The sequence below is a fragment of the Podarcis raffonei genome, chromosome 2 (genome assembly GCF_027172205.1).
Source record: "Podarcis raffonei isolate rPodRaf1 chromosome 2, rPodRaf1.pri, whole genome shotgun sequence".
Taxonomy (NCBI): Eukaryota; Metazoa; Chordata; class Lepidosauria; order Squamata; family Lacertidae; genus Podarcis; species Podarcis raffonei.
Window position 1 is genome coordinate 102420464 of NC_070603.1, and position 23698 is coordinate 102444161.

At 43.3% G+C, this 23698-nt stretch overlaps 1 protein-coding gene across 22 annotated transcripts in view; it reads left to right on the plus strand.

Moving 5' to 3' along the window:
* CADPS (calcium dependent secretion activator) overlaps window positions 1–23698 on the plus strand; it is a 340568-nt gene that overhangs the window by 275101 nt on the left and 41769 nt on the right. For 13 of the 22 annotated variants that reach the window (XM_053378320.1, XM_053378327.1, XM_053378324.1 and 10 more), the window contains 5 exons: window positions 368–382; window positions 1868–1942; window positions 3726–3809; window positions 13261–13293; window positions 18133–18240. In XM_053378320.1, the coding sequence (XP_053234295.1) occupies window positions 368–382; window positions 1868–1942; window positions 3726–3809; window positions 13261–13293; window positions 18133–18240 (315 nt within the window). The remainder of the gene's footprint in view (window positions 1–367; window positions 383–1867; window positions 1943–3725; window positions 3810–13260; window positions 13294–18132; window positions 18241–23698) is intronic. The other 9 variants (XM_053378321.1, XM_053378329.1, XM_053378337.1 and 6 more) reach the window with 1 other exon arrangement.

Sequence of the window (23698 nt, forward strand, 5' to 3'; positions counted from 1 at the left end):
ACATGAATTATTATTACTATTCCTTTTTTCCCCAAATTGCAACAAAGATGATATTTCTCTGCCTCACTAGAGATGTCTCTGTGTATGTGTTCTGTGCAACAATCACTTTTCAAAAACCCGTTTTGTATTCTGCGTGTGGTTCTCTTTGGTAGCAATCTCAGGTATTTCAGTGAAAAGGGATTATATCCATTATATTTCATTTCCTTGTTGCTTATTGTTTCTGTGCATGCTGCTGCTTTTTCATGGCCCCCATTTAGAAGGTCCCATTTTTTTGAAGATTTTGTTTTTATTTATGGTTTACCTTCATATGTTCTTTTTCCTGTCTTCTGCACCTTCCTCTTTATTTCTGTCCCCAATCATCTGAAAGTTTGCTAAAGAGTGGGTAAGTGTGTCCTACATTTTCTTTTGTTTTCTTCCAAGTTCCTGTTGTAGTATGTGACTGTTCTATTGAAGGAAAGAGAAACACTGAGCAGTTCAAACTAGCGAGGAACTCTTAAGTCAGTTCTGAGGGACTAGCGTCTCACACTTCTAATTGCCCCTCACACTCCTTATTCCCCAAAGCATGATTTAGTATTTATAGCAGATTTGTCTCTTTTAATGTGGTTTTTTTTCTGGTTGGATGTTAACATTTTAAAATAACATTAGCGCAAACAAGTGGAAATAAATACAGTGACTGAAATCAGCGCTTTCAATGTTTTATTTAATGTAGGAGGGAAGAAATGTGGAAAAGAAACTTCATCATATATTAAATATTTGTTCTTCTGTGCTTTGACAAAAACAAAAGAAATGCCCCCCGTAGTGTTTGCTTAGTAGTGAAAAGCCTGTTTTTTTGAAAAAGTAGAAGATTGTTTTGTTAAAATTTGGCAGAAAGCTCTCGTGCCTTGCCTGGAATCACACGCTTTTGGTGATTCTCTCAGAGCTCCGTAGGACAGAAAGGTTTGATCTGGTCAGTAATTGGGTAGAGGGGCCCATCGAGTGGGTGGGTAGCAGCTCTCATCCTGTGTCAAAAGCGATGCTGAATGTTCAGTTGGTGTCAGTCTTTTCTATGAGCCGTCAGCACTAACCCAACGCCCCAGCATGGTATTAATTGAGGGGCCTTATAGTGTAGCAATTGCCATCTTTTGCATGAGTCAGAACACCCATGTCTCAATCATTTTTACACTTGGTCATAAAGGCTCCAATTCGCTCAGGTGCTTAACAAGCACTTGCATTTGGAACTTTACATCCTTAGCTAATTTGTTTCGCCAAGAGTGGAGTCTAAACATTAAATTCCACTTGGCTTTCTGGAAGTGGGCGACCCTTTATACCCAATGCAGCCTGTCTGCCTAAACTCGGCTCCTCTGTACGTTCCCTCTGACCAACAGCAGATTTGCTGTGCACCAGGAGACAGCTGCTATGTTGCTTTTTCAGCGTGGGCTGTGTTTCAGGAGTCGTTTAAAACCTTAAAGAATGTGAATGCCTTAATTGCAACACTTTGGATCAATCAGAACTAAGAACAGATGTAAAGCGCTCTCCTACCGCTGCCCACTTTTATCATGATTTACATATAGCAAAAAAAAAGATGCCAGATTTTGTCCTCTGCTGCATGCATTTGACTCTCATTAATGTCGGCTCAGCTGCATGCATGGAACTGAAGCTAGGATTTGACCATGATTCATGAAATCCTATCAGAGGCTTCTTGGTTTAAAAAAAGAAAAGAAAAAAAGAAAAACGCATTTTATCAATCCATTACTGCCCACTACACTAGAGCACGTGTCGATCAACATTTAAATATCACAGCCGATACAACAACAAACTAGACAGAAGTGTTTGTTACCAATGATTTATGCTAATAATATTTTGCCCCCATCTTCTTCCCCCTCCTTAGCACCAGTATCACTCAAAAATAGATGAACTAATTGAAGAAACCGTCAAGGAAATGATAACGCTCCTAGTTGCAAAGGTAACCTTCAGCTTCAGGTGAACCGATTCACTGTTAACATCACTCTCTCTTTTTTCTCTCTCCCTTTTTTAAACAGCATTTCCATTAAAATGTGACACATTAAGAAGTTTGGGTGGTTTGTTGTTTCTCACAGGAGAGATCATACATCACTCAGTCTCGACAGACGGAACATTTCGTGATTGCAGTCTGTACGAAGCAACACAGGGGTGCTGAACTTACCAAGTGCAGTTCAAGACGAAGACTGCAAAGCTCTTGTTTTCTGAACTTGATCACATTATCTGGACTGATTGGTTATAGCCGTTCATTGCCAGTTTGCAGGGAGAGTCCTAGGACTATAAGCTTACCTCTATGGGTCCACAGCCCCTCTTTCCAGGTCCTCTACTGAGCTTTCCATCACACACAGTTGCACTAGAGCAGAAAGTAGCCAGACTGGGTCAAACCCCAACACTTGGCCAAACGTAATTTCTTTTGGTTCCATCTTATCTCTGGGTGGTAGGTTCCAAAGTTTTTAGGAGGGTGCTTTATGTGGTTTTAATCCTTATAGTTCTTGTGGCTTTTTTAAATGTTGTGATTGTCAATCACTTTGAACTGTCAGGAAGGGTGTAATGCAAAATACAATGAACTCAGAAGCATTCTTATATATATGGCATATTGTGTGGCGATGGCAGCCATTTATCAATAGTACTGCTTCATCTAGTTTTCCATTTCCAGACTAAAAAGCATCTTGCAACGCAGACTTCTGCCTGTGATCCTTGTAACACTTTGTATAAATGTTTTAAATAAATTAAATAAATGCACCATGCTTGCATTTATTTTAACTTCAATTAGGCAAACCAGGGGAGGACTGTAAGGATCACAAAATAATTACAAGGACCTGTAGAACATATGGGACAACACGTGCCATTCTGGGTCTCCATCAAGGACCTACCAGCTGTTCTCCATTTGGTATTACTCTCGAGGAGTAACATATTTCTTGCACCTTATGCTTGGGAGTTGCACTCTCATTAGCTTCTGCAATGTACGGCACCAACATAACTGCCTTTCTCTACACAGAATGACCAATATAGCAGGCAGAGAGCAGCTGAAAGAGCTTTAATGAACATGTGATATACACACACACAACACAAAGGAGCTTCGCTTTATTTTTATTTTTTTGCTTTTGATCAACAAACATTGAAAATGCAAGGGAATCTCAGAAGAGGGATTTTCTTCCTTGTGCATAATTTTGTTGCCAAAACAGAAAACCAAATTAGAAACCTCCTAAACATTTGAAGATGAAATTGTTTTAGGCTGAAGCAAGAAAGGATTAAACATTTTCATTGATATGCTTGTCCTTTGAAAGCAGCTGCTTTCCAGTTACTTATATTATTAATAATAATAGCTAATAAGCTTGGTGATGCCAAAAGAAAAATAAGTCAGTGGCTATACTTGATTCTCTTTATTAATGTATTCCATGACACAGTGCTAATTTAGGACAAATGTTTAGTTATAGACATTATCAGATCTTTACTCCAGAATAGTCAACTAGATTACCCCACACACATACAACTTGACTTTTCTTAATCTTCTGCAATGACTTTCCTCCCTGCTAATTAGAGGGTAGAGTTCTTTATCTCGTCATTGAAGTGTCATATCGCTATAAGCAATCTACGTAGCTAGAAGCTGGTTGATACACTTGGAAATCCCTTTTTACTCCGATGGACTTAATACTGATTTGCTCAGTTGCAATCAGGGTGATTTGATTATTCTTGCAACTGAAGTATATCTTCTTTTGTTCCTCCAGTTTGTCACAATTCTGGAAGGAGTCTTGGCCAAACTATCCAGATACGACGAAGGGACATTGTTTTCTTCTTTCCTGTCATTTACTGTAAGTTGCCTTCTTCATCCAACCACCCAATTGTCCCTGCTTTTTGCTCCTTGCACTTTTCAATTCAATGTTCATAGTTTAAAAGTAGTTTTTTCATGGACTGAAGGATGGTTCTGGTTAAAACCACAAGGAAACACCTTGCATGGTCTGAAGTTATCTGATAACAACCGTCTTGCTGAAGCCTAGCAGGTATAGGTTTGGTCAGTGTTCCAGTGGAAAAGCAGTTCCTGGGAACTGTATAAATGCCACTTTGAGTTCCATGATGGGTGAAAAAGAGCATATAAATATAATGAATATATTAAGAAGTACCAAAATAATAAAAGAGACTGTATACCTTTCCAGAACCCTGCCAACTAAAAGCCAGTGTGTTGTGGTGGCTAGTTGGGGGGGGGGACCTGAGTGTGAATCCGTCTCAGTGGCCAAATTTACTGAGTGACCTTGGACTAGTTGCCATCTCTCAGATGGACCTACCTCACAGAGTTGTTGTGCGGATTAAAGGAAGAACCATGTCTGCTGCCCTAAAGGCAAGATGAAAGTCGGAGAGGGAAGTGTTTATTATCTATTTCCCTACTTTTATATACCCATCCAGTCCAACATCCTGTTCTCATAGTGGCCTACCGGATGCAGAAAACCCCATGTTCAATCCCAGGCAGGGCTGGGAGAGTTCCCTATCTGAAACCCTCGAGAGACTCTGCCAATCAGAATATACAATACTAAGCTAGATGAACCAATGGTCAGACTTAGTATAAGGTAGCTTCCTATTCTCCTGTGTTCCCATGTTGATGTATGGAGGAGGTCTGTATATAGATCAGAATTTCTGTCCCTTTAATAAACTGCTGGATCAGGGCAATTAACTATAATGGGGTTCAAAGACAGAGATATAAACTTGGTTTAGATGTGAACATTTCCAATGAAACATGCCCATGGTGTTCACTCTCTCCCCAACCCCCACTCCCTTGCCTTCCTCCCCTCACAAGCTGAGCTTTGAGGAAGGTATAATGGTTTGTTAAACCACAGTTTCCTGTGGCATCCAAACCAGGAAAGTTTTAAGTACAGCTTTCCAAGCTAGTTGGATGCCTTTCCCATGCAACATCACAAACAATAAACTACTAACTCAGCCAGGCAGCCAACCACATGTGGGGAACTTTACCACTTCCTAACTTTTAACACACAGGAGAATATGGGCACATCCACCAGTAACAAGTGGGGAAGAAAATTTTGTAGTCCCTTCCAATTCTGTTATTCTATGATAGACATGCTCTTATTGATCTACTTTGAGCTCTGTTGCTCCTGTGGATCTTGCCGTCTGAGGTGGTTGCCTTGCCTTGTGGGCTCTGGTGCTCACAATTTTTTGAAGGAGAGAATGTGTTTTCAAAGTGCTTTAAAGGTATTGTGTGTACACAGCCTCAGATTAATATGTTCGCTAACAAGGATCTTAGAGCTTGAATATTAATACACTGGTATTAAACCACAGCTCCTTATTTCAAACGCAGTTGTTACTAACTAGTTTAATTAAACTAGGTTGTAAGCACCAAGAAAGGAAGGGGCAAGGGGACAGAGCAAGAAAGAAGTGTTTGGTCTTGTTGTTTGCTGCCAGCTGCTAGACTGTAGCTTAGCAAGGCAAGAACTGAGCATCCAGACTGGGCCAAATATTACAAAGCTTTGGGGAGGTATCCCATATGCTTACAACACTATGCCTAAAAGAAGCATCAGCAGGGTAGCATAATTCTCTAAGTCTGTAGCATCGTCCTTAATGCAGAATAACAAGAAGCATTGTTCTTACTATAGTCCATTTGCTTCTCCTTTCGCTATACAAACAAATCATTTCAAAAAACATTGTCAGATTTTTTTTATTACCATAAAAAAAAAATCTCCAAACACCCAGCCTTCTACCAACTCCTTTTATCAAACATTGTCCACTTGCTTAGAAAATGACATGTCACCAGGGGTCTTATGACAAGCCGTTTTATCACCTAGTAGGATACCCTCATTTTCAATTCTTGCTGTGAAATTCAGCTTAAAATTAATGCATCAGTTGTCCTAATAGCATTCTCACTAACCACATCATTATAAAATATTCTTTGGATTCCTCCCCCCTTAATGGAACATCATTCTACATTTAGTCAAGGAGCTGGAGAAAGATGTTTTCTACAGTCAATAGTGTTTCTTGGACCTGGAAGTCCAGTCATTAGGTGGGTATCTCTGCCTAAAGAAAAGAATTGCAACTAAGCTGATGACAGCTGCTCAAGATTCATTTCATCTGAAGCATCTCTTCGCTTTGAACAGGAGAGTGGGGAATGAATTACTGCTACATTAATTAAAACTAGAGAGTGTATTTTACCCCCGGGACAGGTTACTGGCAATCTTATTTTTGTTCGGCACAAATTTTTGTCATAAACTGAGAAATTTCATGGGAAAAGTCACATAATTCCTGATGAGCTGCAGCCTAGCAAAGAGATCACACAACATCCGGCAGCATGAAAATTGCAATGTATGTAGCCAAGTTTTACACTAAAGAAAAACAAGCAGTTGTGGTTGGCTGGTTGTTGTTTTTAGCGGGGGGGAGAAGCTTAGGGTTGTTTTGTGAGAAGGCAATGTGGAAGACAGACTGAGTCATTGCCATATTATATCTCAATTGCGGCAAACGTTCATTTTATTTTGCCGCGGTTCCATGACTTCTTATTTCTGGTCTCTAATATTTTATCTGCTTCTAGTTTTGTTACAGTAGCAAAACACCTATTGTATTACTCTCTTCCTTTGCTGTGTCTACAAATACATTTATGTCAGTGAGATAACAGTAACTAAGTTACCGGTGCTACTTTTTTGTAGATTATTTCCATTAGTTTTTAAGATATACAAATAGTTCTCAACTACAGTCTATTCTCCAACGAACAGTTACTGTTTTTATGGTTGTTGCTACTTAACCTTCATTTAGTGTCAGCTATCCTAGATTAGAATGTGATTAACAGTTTTTTTTTGAACGTTTTAAAATGCTTTCAGAATGTCTTTGATGCTATTGTTATTGATGTATTTGAAACGCTGGACTTCTTTGAGAGGAAGGGGGTGGATATAAATTGAATGAAGAGAGAGAGAAAGAGGGGGGAGGGGAGGGATAGTGTCTTCAACTAAAGAGTTGGGACCCACAAGTATGTTGAGCCCCAGCCTACTGTGTGTCACTCAAATAACAGTGCTGCCGTTTTGCTCTTTGTTGCTGTTTAGGAACCTCTAAGGCAGTGTTTTTCAACCACTGTGCTATGGCACCCTGGGGTGCCTTGAATGATAGTCAGGGGTGCCGCAAGCAACACTGGCCTCTGTCTCTCTTTCTTTCCTTCCCTCCCTCCTCTGATGCCCTCTCACATCTCTGCCTCCCAAAGGCTTGCACAGCTGTTTGTTGCAGCAGCCCTGGCTACAAGCTCCCCAGGTGGATGGTGCCTCTGGGACAGGCCAGGGGGTGCTTCCCAGGCCCCTGTGGAGCAGTGTGAGGAGGCACCTCTCTTTGGGACAGGGGAAGTAGCTCAAAGACCAGGGTTGGCAACTGTGGTTGCCCAGAGGACTCTCAGTGTGGTGTAGTGGTTAAGAGTGGTGGACTCATAATCTGGTGAACCAGGTTTGCATCCCCGCTCCTCCACATGCAGCTGCTGGGTGACCTTGGGCCAGTCACACTTCTCTGATGTCTCTCAGCTCCACTCACCTCACAGAGTGTTTGTTGTGGGGAAGGAAGGGAAAGGAGATTGTTAGCCACTTTGAGACTCCTTGGGGTAGTGATAAAGCAGGATATCAAATCCAAACTCTTCTTCTTCATCATCATCTTCTTCAGGGAGAGGAGAGGCTGTTGAAAAAACACTCCACTAACAGAGGGTGTTTGAAAAATGGTTAGAGGCTGCCAGCTCTGAAGGCAAGGGGTGACATAACTGGGCTCCTATGCCTAACAGGGGTGACACAGAAAGAATGTAGTTGGTCAAGGAAGCAGTGGACTCAAAAAGGTTGAAAACTTCTGCACTAAGGGAAGGAGAAAGATTGGAGGAGGTGTAAAAGTGTGTGCACGCTAAGCACCAAAGGAGATGGCTAGGGTAACAAAATTGGTTTTGTTTTTAGTTATTGTTCTAATTGTTTCCTTGTGGTCTTGTTTCAGAACTATACTGTAGAGCAGGAGATATCTATGTGAGGTCCAATAAACGTACACTGAGGGCCGATTTAAATATTGTGCCACTCTAGAGTACAGGGCAAGGGAGACCTTGCTTGGGAGGCAGGATTTCAGTTGTTCTCCTAATCTCTAAGCGCAGGCACATGTCATTGACAGGATGTATTGCAAGCAACTTCTCAAGGGAAGAGAAAGGTAGATTGATGCCAGTGGCGGCAGGTACTCTCAGGCCCCTGGTCTTTTCCTGCCGGAGGGTGAGATTGCCAGGCCCAAAATCCCTAGCAGGAAAGCAATGCTGCATGTGCTGTCTCTGTGGGGGAGACAGGCCTCCCTCCTGCCCTCCTTCCTCTGCTAAGTTTAGTCACTTTAAAAACGCAAATTCCATGCTAGGGATCATTAGGGAAATGATTGAGAATAAAGCTGCCAATATCATAATGCAAATCTGTGGTGTGACCACACTTTTGAGTTGGGTGAAGAGCTCTGGTTACAACCTTAACTCAAAAGTGATGTTGCAGAATAGGGAAAGTTACAGGAAAAGGCAACCAGAGTGAACATGAGGTTGGGAAGGTTACAACATTTGGGGCTTTTCCATTTCACACAAAGGCGAGTAACTGAGGAGACACGGCAGAAGTTTGTATTTTGCAAGCATGGTGAGAAGAAATGGGATAGGCCTCTCATAAAATTAGAACGTGAGGCCACTGAATGATGCTGAATGTTGAGACATTTGGGACACACACACAAAAAAAAGCAAGTACTGTATTTTTTGCTCTATAAGACTCACTTTTTTCCTCCTAAAAAGTAAGGGGAAATGTGTGTGCGTCTATGGAGCGAATGCAGGCTGCACAGCTATATCCCAGAAGCCAGAACAGCAAGAGGAATCGCTGCTTTTACTGCGCAGCTATCCCTCTTGTTTTCTGGCTTCTGAGATTCAGAATATTTTTTTTCTTGTTTTCCTCCTCCAAAAACTAGGTGCATCCTATGGTGTGTCTTATAGAGTGAAAAATACGGTACTTTTCGGACAGCACATAGTTAAAGCATGGAAATTGCCTTCTCAGGATGTACTGACAGCCACCAGCATGAATGTCTTTTAAAGGGTTTAGGTAAATTCATGGAGGATGAGGCTGTCAATGGCTTCTGGTCACGATCACTACGTCATACCTTCCATATCAAAAGCAATATGCCTTTGCTATGCACTTGGCCATAGGAGCCAGCTCCTAGGGACCATGGGGGCTTTGCCCCCCCCCACAATAAAATATTTGAGGGGCTTGCCCCCCCCAAAAAAAGGGCATTGCTGTTCAAATGGGATGTGTGCACTGCATCATGTGTGGGGCAGGGCTTACCTGGGCTCCCACAATATTCCATTCACGTTGGCACCCCTGCAGTTGGCCTCCTGGCAGCAGAGTCAATACCATTGAATGGGAGGGGCAAGGTGGGAGGGAGGGTCACTCGGTGCTGTGTGGCTTGTTTAGTGGAGCCATTCTGGCTCGCCCACTGATGCACCTGCACCATGCTTCAATCACATGCCAGGTTGATTATCCCAGTGATCTCGAACCTTCCTGATGTTCGAGTCTGTCCAATTTACTTTTTCATCAGGGGGAAATAATAAGTGGCAGCTGGACATGCAGACGAGGCAGGGATGGGGGGGGATATGGGAGAGTAACATAGCACTGGTATGCATTCCAATGCACATTCACATCCAGCATGCATGTGCTATAAGGCACAGCAGTAGGCACATGACTGCTTTTTTTAGGCAAGAGAGCAAGATTCCCAGGGGGAATCAGAATTTCATAAATAGCCAATACATTCTGGGCTTTCCATTGATATTAGAAGAGAAGGGAGGGATGGTGGCAAAGTGTGGAGCCCGTCCAAAGGTTCACCTTAAATCCTTTTGGAATTCAAAGCCCATGGTAATTTATAAATTAAAGGCAAAGAAAGGTAGGTCCATTAGGTCCAGTCACAGACAACTCTGGGGTTATGCGCTCATCTCACTCTATAGGCCGAGGGAGCCGGCGTTTGTCTGCAGATAGCTTCCGGGTCATGTGGCCAGCATGACTAAGCCGCTTCTGGCGAACCAGAGCAGTGCACGGAAACACCGTTTACCTTACCACCGGAGTGGTACCTATTTATCTACTTGTACTTGACATGCTTTTGAACTGCTGGGAGCTGGGACCGAACAACGGGAGCTCACCCCTTCACGGGGATTCGAACCGCCGACCTTCTGATCGGCAAGCCCTAAACTCTGTGATTTAGACCACAGCGCCACCTGCATCTCAATTTATAAATTATGCCTTCCCTGAATAGGGTATTTTTTAAATAGATGTGTGACAGTGATTTCCCCACCCCCAATACCTTTTAACTGCACGTGGCTTAATTTTAGTGGTCCTATTTAGTGGTTCCTTGCTTTGCAGTCTCAAACGATGCATTTCCCAACTGGAACATGTAATTTATTCATCGCAAGATGCAGGTGTGTGCCTGCATGTGTGTCTAATATTTAGGCTATTTTACCTGTAGCTTTCGAAATATTTAGAAGCAGGTGAGCATTTAGAACCCAAACAAGGATGCTGATCAGTGATTTATTCTAATTAGATACATGCTTGCTATAGAAATTCTCAGCCCTGCAGATGGGATGCATTATGGTACCTTTGCAAAAGGGTCTCTCTGTCCATCTGGAAACCATTCCGCTAGATATGTTAACTCGGAAATTCATGGACTCCCGCCCCCCCCCCAACAACAACAACACATTCTGTTACCAGCTGCAGAGATAACCCATTTGCTTTTACATTGCCTCCCGAGAAGGGCCACAGAAAGGAGGGAAGCGCTTTTGACATTAATAATGCTGAAGGCATGATTGCAATACCAGATGCTCATAAGTCATTGTTCCCAACTCCATACCAGCCAGAGGCCCTTTCTTACATTATTCTGGTGGGATGGGAGCAGGGCTCTTTATCAGCTGGAACTCAGTTCCAGCACCTCTCAGGTGGGCACCATTGTCATTATGAGAGAACAAGGGAAGCATTCGTGGTGAGTTCCAGCTCCTCTTTTTCTAGAAAACTAGCACTGGATGGGAGTCATTGCAATGCATTAAAACATAAGAGCCTGTTGGATCCAGCCAATGGCCCATCTGGTCCAGCATCCTGTTCTCACAGTGATTAACCAGATGCCTATGGGAAGAAGAGGAGGAAGAGGAGGAGTTTGGATTTGATATCCCACTTTATCACTCCCCTTAAGGAGTCTCAAGGCGGCTAACAATCTCCTTTCCTTTCCTCCCCCACAACAAACACTCTGTGAGGTGAGTGAGGCTGAGAGACTTCAAAGAAGTGTGACTAGCCCAAGGTCACCCAGCAGCTGCATGTGGAGGAGCGGAGACGCAAACCCGGTTCCCCAGATTACGAGTCCACCGCTCTTAACCACTACACCACACTGGCTCCCACTAGCAGCACCCGAGCACAAAAAGAGCCCTCTCACCCCCTGCGGTTTCCAGAAACTGGTATTCAGAAGCATCTGTTCTCTGACTGTGGAGGCAGAGCACAGCCATCATGGCTAGTAACCATTCCTCTGCCACCAGTATTCTGTGAGAAGCTCCAGGCCACATGGATGGAGGTGCAGTATGACCTTCACCCAATCTGACATGGGGCTTCTCATATTAACTTAAAATCATATTATTATTATTATTATTATTATTATTATTATTATTATTATTGAATTTATATATCGCCCTATACCCAGAGGTCTCAGGGTGGTTCACAGAATAAAATCAAGATATAAAACCACAAAATATATAATCAGAATACAAACAACAACCCAATAACACACACACACACACACCAAAAAAACCCACATTTTAAAAGGGCATAGGATGTCAATCAAATCAACCAAAGGCCTGATTAAAAAAAGGAACGTTTTGCCTGGTGCCTGAAGGTGTATAATGAAGGTGCCTGGCAAACATCCCTGGGGAGAGCATTCCACAGATGGGGAGCCACTGCAGAGGAGGCCCGTTCTCTTGTTGCCACCCTCTGGACCCCTCGAGAAGGAGGCACAGGAAGAAGGGCCTCAGAAGATGATCTCAGGGTCCGGGTAGGTTCATATGGAAAGAGGCATCCCTTGAGGTATTGCGGTCCTGAGCCATTTATGGCTTTATGGGTGAAAACCAGCACTTTGAATTGGGCCCGGAAACTAACTGGTAGCCAGTGCAGTCAGACCAGGATCAGTGCTATGTGTTCAAACTGTCTTGCTCCGGTGAGGAACCTGGCCGCTGAATTCTACACTAGCTGAAGTTTCTGAACTGTCTTCAGACTCAGCCCCACATATAACGCGTTGCAGTAATCTAACCTTGAGGTTACCAGAGCATAGACAACAGTAATTAGGCTATCCTTGTTCAGATAGGGGCGTAGCTGGGCCACCAGCTGAAGCTGATGGAAGGCACTGAGGCCACCTGAGCCTCGAGCAACAGCAAAGGATCCAGGAGTATCCCCAAGGTACAAACCTGCTCCTTCAGAGGAAGTCTTATTTAGTTTGAGTTTGTTTGTTGGCTCTCATCCAGTCCATTACTGAGGCAAGACAACAGTATTTCCACTGCCTCACCTGCAGATGTAAAGGAGAAACAGAGCTGAGTGTCATCAGCGTACTGCTGACAACGTATTCCAAACCTCCGGGAAACCCCACCCAGTGGTTTCATGTAGATGTTAAACAATGTAGGGGATGGGACTGAGCCCTGCAGAACCCCACGTTGAGGGTTCCATGGGGCTGAAAAGCATTCCCCAAGCAACACCCTCTGGGAACGACCATCCAAGTAGGACTAGAACCACCGCAAAGCGGTGCCACCCACCCCTAGTTTGGGCAGTTGCTCCAGAAGGATGCCATGGTTGATTCTATCGAAAGCTGCTGAGAGATCGAGAAGAATTAACAGGGACCTGTTTCCCTTGTCTCTCTCTCTCGACAGAGGTCATCATACAGGGCAACCAAAGCAGTTTCTGTGCCAAAACAGGGCCTAAACTCCCATTGAAATGGATCCAGAAAATCAAGTTTCTTACAAAAGCGCCTGGATCTGGTTTGCGATCACTCACTCCAGAACCTTGGTCAGGAAAGGGAAATTAGCAAGTGGCCTATAGTTAGTTAGGTTTTATCTTCTAAGTGGTTCAGTATGCTTAATTAGAATCTATCCTTCAGTACCATGTACATTGAATTGGTCTAATAATTACTGCATTTTTATTTTTTAGAAATGCTGCTAAGTTGTCCTATTTTGCTTCCCTGTTTGTGTTTTTTTGTATAGGTCGAAAGCATAATCTAAAATTGGCTATTTTTCTCTTTCAGGTGAAGGCAGCTTCCAAATACGTGGATGTGCCCGTAAGCACAAAAAAAATTCGATAATTTTTGCAATAGTTCCTGCTATGTATTTTTAGAAGAAAAAATGGAGTTGTTTTTTTCTTCCCCTTAAAATCCTGTCTTAGCTAATGGTGTACTATAGACTCCTGTTTACAAAAGTTTCTGAGAGCTGATTTATCCTGAAAGTTTCCTGTTAATTTTACCCTATAGATATGCTTGCATTTATGATTCTCTGTCCCTTGCATCATATGCTGTTTCTCGTCCACCAATATGTAAAACAAGACCCAGAGTCTAAATGTGGCCTCCAAGGGATGCCACTACAGCCACAGATTTTTTCTGAATTTGGGCACAACCTGCCATTAGCATGGAAAGGGTAACTTCACACTAACTCTGTAATAACAGCAGCGTTACACTAACTCTGTAATAACAGCAGCATTGGACCAAAGCTGCAGACTACCAGCTACAAATTCACTCTTTAAAATGTTGGCTCAAACTACAACTATACCATAGCTGTCAAGTGTCCCTTATTTGAAGGGACAGTCCCTTATTCCAGCGCCATGTCCCGCTGCTGTCCCTTATTGATGGATGTCCCTTAAATGTCCCTTAAATTTCAAAGGAAGCAGCTCCTCTCCCTCCCTCCCTGCCAGCCATGGAGGAGGGAGGCTCCAACTGTGTTGCTTGGCTGTGTTGCTCACCCAATAAGAAGTCTAAGAACGACTGGGGGTGGAGCTTGCATGCCTTGTGTGTGGCTAGTTAATGCAAGCTGAGGGGATTTTTGAATGCTGGACGCCATTTTGTTGCACGTGCTGCTGCAAACTTTGCAGTGCAAAGCCAGGTTGGGGAGCCATCTTAAGTTGAGGCTGCATAGGCCTTGTGGTGCATGTGATTCAGATTCTATTCAGTTGAACCTCTGGTTACAAAGTTGGTTAGACAGTGTTCTCGAAGCTACCAGCATGAGTTTGACCAGACTGCAGGAGGACAGGAAGACTGGAGTGCCTGGAACAGGTGAGGCTGCAGGTCCCTTATTTTGGCTGCTGGTCCCTTATTTTCAAGGCTGCTGGTCCCTAATTTTCAAATCTGTAAGTTGACAGCTATGAACTATACCACTGTAAGTAGTAAGTGTGGGAAGGCCCTAAGATGAGTAGTAAACTATCTTTGGCGATCACTCATAGCCGAGTAAGATTGTTTTCCATAAACACAGTTTTAACAATGAGTCTGTAAGTGACTGTGGAGGCCAATTCTGTGTCCACACGTCCTTCCACGAAGCCTTACTGGGCAGGAGGAGGCAACAATCCCAGGAAACGAAGGAAGATACTGTCACACATTTGAGTGACATTGTGGGAAGTGGTTCCTGAGAGCTGCCAGCATCTTGAAACAATGGCTTTGAATACCAGGCTGCAAAGACGGGTCTGTCGTAATTGTGGTACACAGGTAGTACAAGGTCTAAAATGAAACCTGGCCAGAAGAGGGGGCTTGTGAGGTTGAAGAAGGAGAGAGAGCAATAGTGCAGTTTGCTAGGCCTAGCAAGAGGGAAATTAAAGCCAAAGCAGAGGTCAGGAATGTACATTAGGAAATTTAAAAACTCATCATTCTTCCATTCTTTCTTGTTGACTTTCCCAGGTGGCAAGCAACAATATAAGCAATAAAAATGTAACACAGCATTATTAATAAAGCTTCTTAAAATTAAAAAATACAAAAATGGCAAAGCAGTAAAATAGAAACCATTTCCAACCACAGCAATACAAAAATATAATGGCAACATGTCCAGCAAACAGCTTGGCTAAAAACCATAAAAACTCCAGAAGGACTTTTACAGAGGCCCAAACTACCTTATTCAAAATCAGATAAGCTGATGATAGCACCAGGTCAGTTCTTACTAACATAATTTAAGTGTAACCCAGATAGGCAGAAATGTTGAATTGGTGCCTTGTATACCAAAACCAGCCTTGAACATTTCTGCAAAATAACCACATTATATCATTCTTATAAGGACAAATAGTGCTGCTGCCTGCATCTCTCTATTCAGAGCTTGGATTATAATGAAGAGAACTCTTAAAGATCTCAGGCAAAGCACTCTGCTTGCCAGAAATTAACATTTAAATTAAGTTTAAGTGCAGTATATAAATGTTGGTGGGAGTCAAGGATTATGACTGATAAACAGGAGGCAATTGCAGACAGACTTTTTTTAAAATGAGAATTTATAAACATGAATGACTACTTTTAACTTTACAAATATGGATCCATATGTAGAATTTGGAAGATAGAGATGTTTACAAATTAGTACAGAGAAGCTCTATGTGGTTTTGATCAGTAAACTGTTTTGCTTACTTCAGTATATATTTATGGAAGTTACAGGCAGAGTTTAGAATTTATTTCTTTTTCTTTTCACATTATGAAACATCATGACCGTTGTTTTGAAACCTTCCCACCCAAGTATTCTAATCCACCACATACCTGGTTACAGAATTTGTAGGTGTCAGGCAAGCCTGCCTGGGAGAGTTTTCCGCAAATGGGAAGCCGCCGCAGAATAGACCCGTTCTCATGCTGCCACCCTCCATACTTCTCATGGCCCCTCTCATGGAGGGAGCGCATGAAGAAGGGCCTCAGATTATGATTGCAGGGTATTAGGAAAATACCTGCCCCCCATGGCTCAGGAACCTTAACATCAGGTTCCGACAACACCTATAGATTTGATATCTGCTTTCAGCCGTAGGGGATTGCCAATCTCTGGACCATTACAGCATCAAACGGTGTGATTGCAGAAACTACAGGTGGGACATAAAATCACAGAACTGTAGAGTTGGAGGGGTCCCAAGGGTCATCCAGTCCAACCCTATGCAATGCAGGAGTCTTACCTAAAGAACCTCTGTATTAAACCTCAAATGAAGGCGAGTCCACCAGCTTTCGAGGTAGTCCGCTCCGCTGTTGAACTGCCAGGCAGAGCGGGTAGGCATGTGGGAATGTTGGAGAAAGCAGCTGAGCATGGCAAGCTGGAATGAAAAAGAGATGTCAGGGGAGCTAAATGGGATACCCTCCCCAACTCCCTTCCTTGCAGAGGAAACCAAGAAAGGGAAAATAATATAGGAAGAGACCTTCCTTCTCGCCATCTCGATCCTGAAGAGTGGGACTCATTATGTTCTACAAGGGGACTATTGCAATCTGATTTTCACAATGAAGTTGGTACCTTCACTCTCTTTGTTCCCCTAACCCATCCAATATCTCAAATGACTGGCAAATTCTTTCAGTGGTAGGGAAACTCCCCAAACCTGTGCAGCCAGGAGAGCTTTGAGGTTTTATCTCTAGGTAAAAGCTTAGCTCTCTTAGCATCAACCAGATAACAATTGCTGCATCTAATTCTGGAAAGATGATTGTTTAGTACTGGAGAATTACAGCACTTTTTATTGCATCCTAAAGCTGGCACAATCCGCTTGCGGGAAATTGCTTGGAAAAAAATATAACCACCACGTTTACATTGTCCTCATTGTTTTTTAAATTAATACCTTGTCATTGTTTCAGTAGGTGTTAAAAATGTTACTGGCAGCTCTGGGGCCAACCATTGGCCCTTTGCTTGATAATTGTATTTCTATTTTAATATATATATCTATAAACTACCTTCCTACTGCTTCTCAAACTGTCCTAATTTTCACCCTGGAAATTACAGAGAAGTGTTAACTAACTTCAATTTACAGTGGCTGACAATCACATCTCATACAGAAAATGATACTTTGTGATCTGCGGTAAATCACAGTAATACAGTAATGACACCCATTACGAAGAAACTTCCAATGTGCCACAGACATTTAAGATTTGTGTGGCAGCTTTCATAATGACTCTTGTTTCAGCAGTTTAATGGGTTCCCTCTGAGATAAGTTCGATTCCAACATATGAAGGAGTGTGAACTTACTTAGTGATGATTTTCTCCCAAATTATCTCCACGGCTTGCATCTTGTGAGGGAAACACAAACTGTGCCATGAGTGTCACAGATACCGCAAGCTTTAGAAGTTCTGGTTTCGGGGAGACAGGTTGGAGACTGAACAGGGGAGTCCTGTGCACGTTTACTTAGAAGTAAGTGCCACTGTGTCCCAGCAGACCCGGGATTGCAGCCTTAGTAGCTATTTAGCATTTAGGGCCCAATCCAGCAAAGGTTTCAACAAGGGAAAGACTGCTAAACTTTCCACTACAATCAATACACTGCCGAAGTATTTGTGCCCTTAACAGAGGTATAGAAATAAAAGATAAAACTGCAAACTCTTTTTTTATAATGTGTGGTTCTGATGGTCTTTTAAAAAATATATATATAGATGTACCTATTTCAGATGCCCTAGGGGAAAGAGACTAAGTGCTGGGTGTTAGCCTTCTAACATTGTATAATAGGAGATTTGCGTACAGAGGACGCAAGGGGTGAGGTGGGGGGTGAACCCAGCAGGAGTTGTTGCTTTGCTAATTAGGTCAATAGTACCAAACATTGCAAGAGAGGACTTCCTGGCACCAAGAGCGTCAAGGGAAAGTCTATATCCATCTAAGCGGCTTCCCTCCGGGTGAAAGAGAGAAAGAGAGATAGTCTGTGCATACGGTGATCTTTCTACGCTGTGCAAGCTGCACTTAGTGTTGCTTCAGCTGCCTACCAAGCAAGAGCTGACACCCAAATATGTCACAGATACTCTGGTAGGAAAAGGAACCTCCGCCACAGTGTCAGGGAGAATAGAGCGCACGGCGGCAAGGGACGGGAAGGATCCTTACAAATGAATAAATAAGCTTTTCTTGGGAAGATGCCATTTTCATGCTGGGTGTTTTGTGTTTTTCCCCCCACCCTCCTTCTCTCTCCTCTCCTCCCTGCCCCACTCCTTTCCTCTGTGCAGAAACCAGGGATGGATGTCGCTGACGCCTACGTGACCTTCGTGCGCCATTCTCAGGACATCCTGCGTGATAAGGTCAATGAGGAGATGTATATAGAAAGGTTATTTGATGTAAGTAAATGCCTTCTCCGCCTTGGGGGAATCCAAGGAGGAGAAACTGCAAAATGTGGCAAAATGAGACAGGAGGATAAGTCACATTTTGAGATCAAATGGTTACTTTTAGATTTTTTTATTTTATTTTAAGTTTCCTTTTCCTTCTGATTGAAATTCTCTCAGCTCTCTGTCTGCTCTAATGTTCTACTCGGATCCACTTTGTCCCGGTTTCTCTCTCTTTCTCTTTCTCTCTCTAGATTTTTAGATAAAAGCATCTTATATCAACATGTATCGTCTCGTATCTGAAATGTGTTAGGCTGCAATCCTGTGCTCCCTTACCAGGGAGTGGGCCCCGCTGAACACAGAGGGGTTTACTTCTGAGTAGATATGTATAGGATTTGCACTGCAAGTCATTATTATCATCAAAAGTCCTGTTTTTAAAAGGCAGGGGGAGGTGAAGAAGTCAGATGGGGTGCATGTGCAATTTGACTTTGAGCTAGCATTGTTACTGAAAGACCATTTTTTAATTAAAGGGTGGGAGGGAATGACCTTTCCCTCCAGGAAATCTAAGCACGATTTAAAAATTTAAAGAAAAATCAGTAAGTCCGATTTTTGCATTATAGAATACAATTGTAATGCTTTAAAACCAGAACTTGGGACCCTCTAGGAAATACTGGGTGGAACTTTTTAAATCTGAAAACCTAGGTTTAAAACCTTGAAAGAGGACAGCGGCTGTGGTGCCCAATAGCTCCCAAGTGTCAACTGAGATTTTATTTTGAATAGCATAGAGTGCATGTTCACAGACTTCTCTGCCTTTCTGTTGCTTCTGCTGTGCGACACATTTTCTGCCCTAGCAATTGTGCAGTCTAGCATTGACGCTTGCAGCAGGTGCTTGACATTACTGTTTCAGTCACTTGTTAGGTTGGATCTCTGTTTATGTTGTTTTTGTGGCTGTAAAGCAGCTTCCTTTTTCTCCCTTTGCAACCTCTCAGCGCTCTCTCTCTCTCTCGCTCACTTGCTCTCATTTGTTTTGTGCCGTTTCTCTCCCCCACCCACCCAGTATTCTGGCATTTGGATGTGAATGCCTTCAGACCTACCGGCGCTTTATTGACGTGCTCCCTTGCTTGCATTCTCTCCCATCGTCACTGCCGCACCACCCCATACAAGTTCCTCTCCTGCTTGATGCCCATCTTCCCCCCCCCCACTCCACCCCATTTTTCTTTTCCCACCGAAGCCTCTTCCCTACTGCATAATTCTCTCCTTTCACCGCCACCCTTCTCCCCCCCCCATATTCTCCAAGATTAAAATGGAACTTATCTCTCATGTCAAATGTTTTATCACATTATATCAAGTGGCATGAATTGGAGTCAAATAATCTTCCTGTGTACATCTTCTAGCATGACCCATATCCACTGAGAATGCCTCATTCATGCATAAAGCACTCCAGAGACTCCTTTCCTCTTAAGAGAATTTCAAGCATTTAAAAAAAAATGTCAAATACAAATCACCTATCCACTTGGCAATGACAAAGAGGCAGTCATTTCCATTCTGTTACAGATCTGCTAGCGCTCTGCCTGCCTATTGCTGAAATTCTTCCATTAGCAGTACATTTCCCCGGGACTGTTCTTTTCAGTGCCAACCTTTCCTTTGAGCAGTTTCCAGTTTTGTGCAGATCCCAGCAGACGGATAGTTGATCGGAATTTTCAGTTCAATCAAAACCATGGTCTATATAAGGTCACATCTCTCTGCTTAAGCTAGATTTTAAAAGGTTTAGGCCTCTGTCTCTGCAGAGGAGCCAATGCACAGCAAGAATCCGTTTGGCTTAAACGTTGCATCGGCTTCCCCCCAGGAAGAACACCGCTATAAGCAAGATGAACTCCATTACAAGGCCACAGATAAACACTGTGTTCAAAACTGGGTTAAATTTGCCACATGCTCCCAATTTGGAACACAGCTCCAAAGAATATAAACTTAAGTTCTAATGTAAGCACTAAAAACCATACCTAGGGCACTCATTTTCTACTGTTTCCCACTGTCGCCCAACAGTTTGCATACTCAAGCCATTCTTTTCTTTTTAATCTGGAAAAATTCAGAGTAAAAACATTCTTTTTCATCTGGAAACATTCTGCAAAAGAGGAGGGGACTCCTGCACCTTGAAGAGTCATGTTGAAGAGAGATGCAGCTTGCATGGCTATTCTGAAATTCCCTATTAAAAGTGCAGGAGCCGCCCACACATACATACTTTTAACCAGGCTGCTCTATTAACATCCTGCAGTTGTGACAAGGTGGCCTTGTGTGGCTTCCTCTTGGTGCACTTTGAGCCTTCATGAGCATATCTGAGCTATTAAACATACCAAAGCCTACTCTTCCTTTTATCATGTCACCCTAGAGCAAGGCCAGTAGGGAAGCTGTAGACCTGGACTACAGCTCTCATTCAGCCCTGACCATTGGCCATACTTCCTGGGGCTGTTGGGAGTTGGAGTCAAACAACATCAAGAGAGCCGCAGGTTCCTCACCCTTTCTGTAAAACATGGGTGGAGATCCTGTGGTCCTTCAGTTGTTGTTGTTGGGATACAACTCCCATCAACCCTGATTCATTGGTCATGGTGCCAGGGGCTGATGGGAGTTGGGAGTCTCAACAACATCCCTGCTCTAAAATAGGTAACCCTCCCCAGTGGGCGCATTGACCTGGGCTTTCTAAGGTCTTGTATTGCTTGCTTTGTTTCAGGGTGACCTAATGCAAAAGAGGATAGGGGACGCAGGTGGCACTGTGGGTTAAACCACAGAGCCTAGGACTTGTCGATCAGAAGGTCGGCGGTTCGAATCCCCGCAACGGGGTGAGCTCCCGTTGCTTGGTCCCTGCTCCTGCCAACCTAGCAGTTCGAAAGCATGTCAAAGTGCAAGTAGATCAATAGGTACCATTCCAGCGGGAAGGTAAACGGCATTTCCATGCGCTGCTCTGGTTCGCCAGAAGCGGCTTAGTCATGCTGGCCACATGACCCGGAAGCTGTCTGCAGACAAACGCTGGCTCCCTCGGCCAATAAAGCGAGATGAGCGCTGCAACCCTAGAGTCGCTCACGACTGGACCTAATGGTCAGGGGTCCCTTTACCTTTACCTTTAATGCAAAAGAAGATAGGGCTCTTTCAACACAACTAGCAGAATTAACAGGAGCAGCTATACCTGCTGAAATTCCCTCTTCTGCCCATGTATTAAAAGTGCAGGAGCTCTGTCTCCTTTTTCACAAAGCTGCCTACTTTCAGTGAATCTCAACAACAATGAAATACATCTTAGGCTTCAATCCTGTTGACATTTCCCTGAGAGTAAGCCCCACTGAACATAGCAGGGCATAGAATTGGGGTGCTAATAAAAGCACCCTCTTTGTTTTGTTTTATTTCTGAAGGTGGTGTTCACATTGGCTTCCTCCTTGCCTTTGTCACATATTCTCCACTTTTTATTTTAAAAAAATATTTTAAGTTATTAATATTATTGGCAACACATTTTCAAAAGGCTAATTTTGCTGTTTCTTTTGTTCCTGGGGCCATTCATTTTACACTGCTTTAGTATTCATTACTTCCCCAGTTCCTCTTCCCCATGTGAGCCGTGATAGCAGAATTATTCTCCCTGGTGGATATTGGGGTATGCAGGAGATTATCTGAATATTACTGTGTGGTCTACATTTTAATCGCCTTTATTCTGTAAATTAGTCGGGTTTACTGTGGAATAAAGTCATCATTGTCATTTTAAAAATCTTCTCTTCAGGTCACTGGGGAAAGAAACAGATTGGCTAGTAAGTTAGTCTGACAATCAGCAGCTAACAAGGCTATTTTCTCCTCCGGGAGTTATTTACTGAAATTTCACATGACTTCTTTGTCCCATCGTACTAAAAAGGTGGCCAGTAGTTATGAAAAAGAAACACAATAGTCTTATTGTGCATTTGTGTTTTCTCAGCTAGAGGTGTGTAGTTTATCTGCATGTCGGTTCTAAAACTCTGATTTGAGGTTATACGGCCAGTTTACATCTCTTGGGTTTTTGAGAGGTGATTTTAGCATCTCTTGTAATCTAAAAACAGGAGCATTGTGTTACCTGTCCCAGGTGGGGTCCTGTGGTGTTGTTTAAATGATAAGAGAGTCATGATTGTGTATGGCTAGGGTTTGCTTGGGAATCTGGGGTGCAGGGTAACATTCCCATGGGTTGCACTCCCTTTGAAGGAAGAGGTGTGCAGTCTGAGACTACTCCTTGAGCTATTAGAGGCCCAAGTGATGTCTGTAGCCAGGAGTGCTTTTTATCTGTTCATGCTAATACTCCAGCCGTGACTGTTTTTGGGCCGTGACAGCCTGCTGACCACAGTGGCCCCATGCATTGGCAATCTCAGGACCTGATTATGTACTGTAATCTCAGGACTTGATTTCATGTGGGGCTGCCCTTGTATCTGGTCCAGAAGCTGCAACTGCTACAGAATGCAGCTACTAGACTGCTCACAGGAACAGATTACTGGCAACATGATAATCCGCTGCTGAGAGAGCTGTTCTTGTTGCCGATTTGCTACCAGCCCAGGTTTATGAATCCACAAAGCCCTGAGCAACTTGGGCCCAGACTACCTTAGGGAGCATCCGATCCCTTACTGTATGTTCCACCTTGAGCACTGAGATCATGGGTAGGCAAACTAAGGCCCGGGGTCCGGATCCGGCCCAATCGCCTTCTCAATCCGGCCTGCGGACGTTCCAGGAATCAGCGTGCTTTTACATGAGTAGAATGTGTCCTTTTATTTAAAATGCATCTCTGGGTCATTTGTGGGGCATAGGAATTCATTCTTTCTTTTTTCAAACTAGTCCGACCCCCCCCACAAGGTCTGAGGGACAGTGGACCGGCCCCCTGCTGAAAATGTTTGCTGACCCCTAACTGAGATCCTCCAATGGGGCATTTTTGGTAGTTCCCCACACCCCTGGGGTCACTATTTTTATTTTGGTAAGACCCACCCTGGAGAGGTTTGGCAGGAATCATTGCTGCCTTCTTCTGAAAACTGCACTGTTAGAAAGGCCTTTGCAATGGGATTTTTTTCTTTATAACCAGCCAGTATCTACTGATGTTTTATTGATGTGCTCACTGTGGATATTTATAGACTGTTTTTATTGTATTTTTTTATTGAAAGCCGTCTTGATATATTTCATGAAAAGTGCAGGTTCTAAATAGTTAAATGAATGAATGGCTGGCTGGCAGTTGGACATAGAGAGAGAACCAATGCTGTCAGGATGTCATTCCCTTGCAAATGGCTCATCTGATTGCCGTGGGACATAAGAGATGTGGGCTTTGGTGTAATTAGGTTCCATGTATTAAAACATACCAGCTCTTGGGAATTCAGCTAACCATTCCCACCAGCTTTAGCCCATGCAAGGACAGCACAGTGGGGCTTGCACCCCTCTCCTCTCTTCATGTACTCCCACCCCATGCCTCGTGAAATTGGTTGGGGTGGGGAGA